The following is a 2,500-nucleotide window of genomic DNA, read 5'->3' as shown; positions in this document are numbered from 1 at the left end:
CTCGTTGTTTGCCTCTAGTGCTGGTAGCGAGGTCTGGAACGACCCAGCAACAGCCAAGGAACTGGAGGGTGATGATGATTTATCACACATGGAAATTCTCCAGTTTCTTCAGGACACTTTTCAAAAGAAAAACGTTAAGATTATAACCTTCCCGAACCTGTCTGGCTTTATAACCTCTTCAAGACGTCTCCTCCTCAAGGCTGAACAACTTGGTGTGACTGAGTCACAAGTATTTCGCCTTAGGAAGAGCTACAAGAACAACCCAACTTCCCTTCAACTGATAACCCCTCCCTACCTACACCATCATATTTTCTGTTGTAACTTTAAATATAAATGGGGGACGTTCACCCCTGCGCAAAGCTCAGGTAAAGTTGCTTGTCGAGCAAAAACATTTTGATGTTGTTCTTTTGCAAGAGACAAGATGGAGCTGTTCGTGCTCGAGCGAATGGACTCGCATCATGAAAGGACAATGGTTCTTCAGTAGCTTGACCTGTCCGAGTGCTGGAGTGGCTATTTATTTAAATCCCTCTTTCTGTCCTGAAAACGTCACTTTTAAGGAGTTTATTAAAGGGCATTTAGTTTCAGTTAATTTCCTTTATAATGGTTATAAACACACTTTAATCAATGTATATTCACCCAGTACAAGCACAGAAAGACTAGTTTTCTTTACACAGTTGGAATTGTTTCTCACACACCTTGTTTTTGATGGTCTTGTTTGTCTGTGTGCGGACTTGAATTGCACATTGTATCCCACCCTTGATCATAATGGAGAAGAGCCCCACCCACCAAGTACGGCACCCTTAAAGAGGGCTTTGTCCAAATTCTCCCTTATGGATGTATGGAGACTCCAGAACCCATCTGCACGACAATACACGTGGTGCCGATGTGCAAATGGCCGGCTATCTCTTGCAAGGATAGACAGGTTTTACATCAATAATGACTCTTTAAATGTCATCGACCATGTTGACATCACCCCAAGTGGCTTTTCGGACCATCACATGGTTGTTCTTTCTATACTTTCCCCGGTTCGAAATCGTGGCACTGCCCATTGGACCTTCAATGCGAGTCTTCTGCAAGATGGCGCTTTTCCTGTCGCCTTCCGAGCCTTTTGGGAAGTTTTATGACTGCGGAAGCCTTCCTACTCCTGCCTCGCACAATGGTGGGACAATGCGAAAACCCATATCAGGACCTTTTGCCAGCAATATAGCTCCTTTTGCACCAAGAATGAATCTGCGCTGCAATCTCTAATTGCTAAAGAAATATTGTCTCTCCAGTCAAGCCTTCAAACTCCCAGTGCTGAAAGCACTAGTTCTCTACTAACAACGAAGAAAGCCCTCCTCGCCCAACTCTGTACAAAACAAGCCAGAGGGGCTCTAATAAGGCTGCGAATGGAGAACTACAGCTTTATTGATACTCCTTCCAAGTTTTTTGTGTTAGAAGCGCAAAAAAGAGAAAGCAGCAAATAACTTCGCTGCGGGCACCAGGAGGCCGAGCAATACAGGATCCAAAAGACATTAGGAGCTTGACCAAACAATACTTTTCTGACTTGTATTGTGCCAGAAATACTAAGGAAGACATGATTCATTCCTTAATCACCTCTTTGCCCACCTTGTCTGAATCTGCATGTCAAAAACTTGACAAGGAAGTGACTCTTGACGAACTTTCTACTGCTTTGCAAACTTTGCCCACAGGTAAAGTTTCTGGACTTGATGGAATCCCTGCAGAGTTTTACAAAGTCTTCTGGGACTTGTTGGGACCTGAGCTGCTTGACCTCCTGGTTGATAGCCTACGGTCAGGCTTGTTAACACTTCACTGTCGCAGGGCCATACTCGCTCTCATACCTAAGAAAGGAGACCTCCAGCAACTTAAAAATTGGCGTCCCATTTCGCTCCTCTGCACGGACTACAAGATTTTCTCGAAAGTTCTTGCCAACCGCCTCAAACCTTTGATTGAGGAGATTGTACACCCTGATCAGTCTTACTGCATTCCTCAAAGGGCAAATCACGATAGTATCTTTCTTGTCCGTGACATGATCGATATTTGTATTGCTGAACATAGAAATGTTGGTCTGGTGTTTTTAGACCAAGAAAAAGCTTTCGACACAATTGATCATTCTTATCTCTTTGCTGTTTTACGGGGGTTTGGTTTTAAGGAAATTTTTACTTGCTATATCAAACTCTTGTATAATAATATTTTTAGTGTGCTTAAAGTAAATATCATCTTCAGTCAGCCTTTCCCTGTTACCAGTGGTATCCATCAAGGGTGTCCCCTGTCTGGCCTTCTATACTCCCTATCAATTGAACCTTTACTACATCGTTTACGCACGCGGCTACAAGGGTTTTATCCTCTGCCGTTAGAAAATCCCGTAAAAACTATTGCTTATGCGGATGATCTCTGTGCAATTGTGCACTCAGATGACGATGTTTGTGCTTTGGTTGAGTCTGTCAAGGAATTTAGCCTGGCTAGCTCGACTAAAGTTAATATGGAAAAGAGCAAAGCT

At 43.4% G+C, this 2,500-nt stretch overlaps 2 protein-coding genes across 2 annotated transcripts in view; both read left to right on the top strand.

Moving 5' to 3' along the window:
* LOC147017957 (uncharacterized) overlaps positions 1-427 on the top strand; it is a 2,008-nt gene extending 1,581 nt beyond the window's left edge. The window contains exon 1 of the mRNA XM_085897099.1: positions 1-427. This exon is cut by the window's left edge and continues 1,581 nt beyond it. Coding sequence (XP_085753225.1) covers positions 1-397 — 397 coding nt within the window. The 3' untranslated portion in view covers positions 398-427.
* LOC147017956 (uncharacterized) overlaps positions 1-2,500 on the top strand; it is a 666,861-nt gene that overhangs the window by 365,918 nt on the left and 298,443 nt on the right. The window lies entirely within an intron of this gene.

The sequence above is a fragment of the Eptatretus burgeri genome, chromosome 10 (genome assembly GCF_056783735.1).
Source record: "Eptatretus burgeri isolate ZD-2024b chromosome 10, Ebu_testis_v1, whole genome shotgun sequence".
Taxonomy (NCBI): domain Eukaryota; kingdom Metazoa; phylum Chordata; class Myxini; order Myxiniformes; family Myxinidae; genus Eptatretus; species Eptatretus burgeri.
Note: the sequence above shows the minus strand (reverse complement) of the source record. Positions and strands in the feature narration are given on the sequence as shown.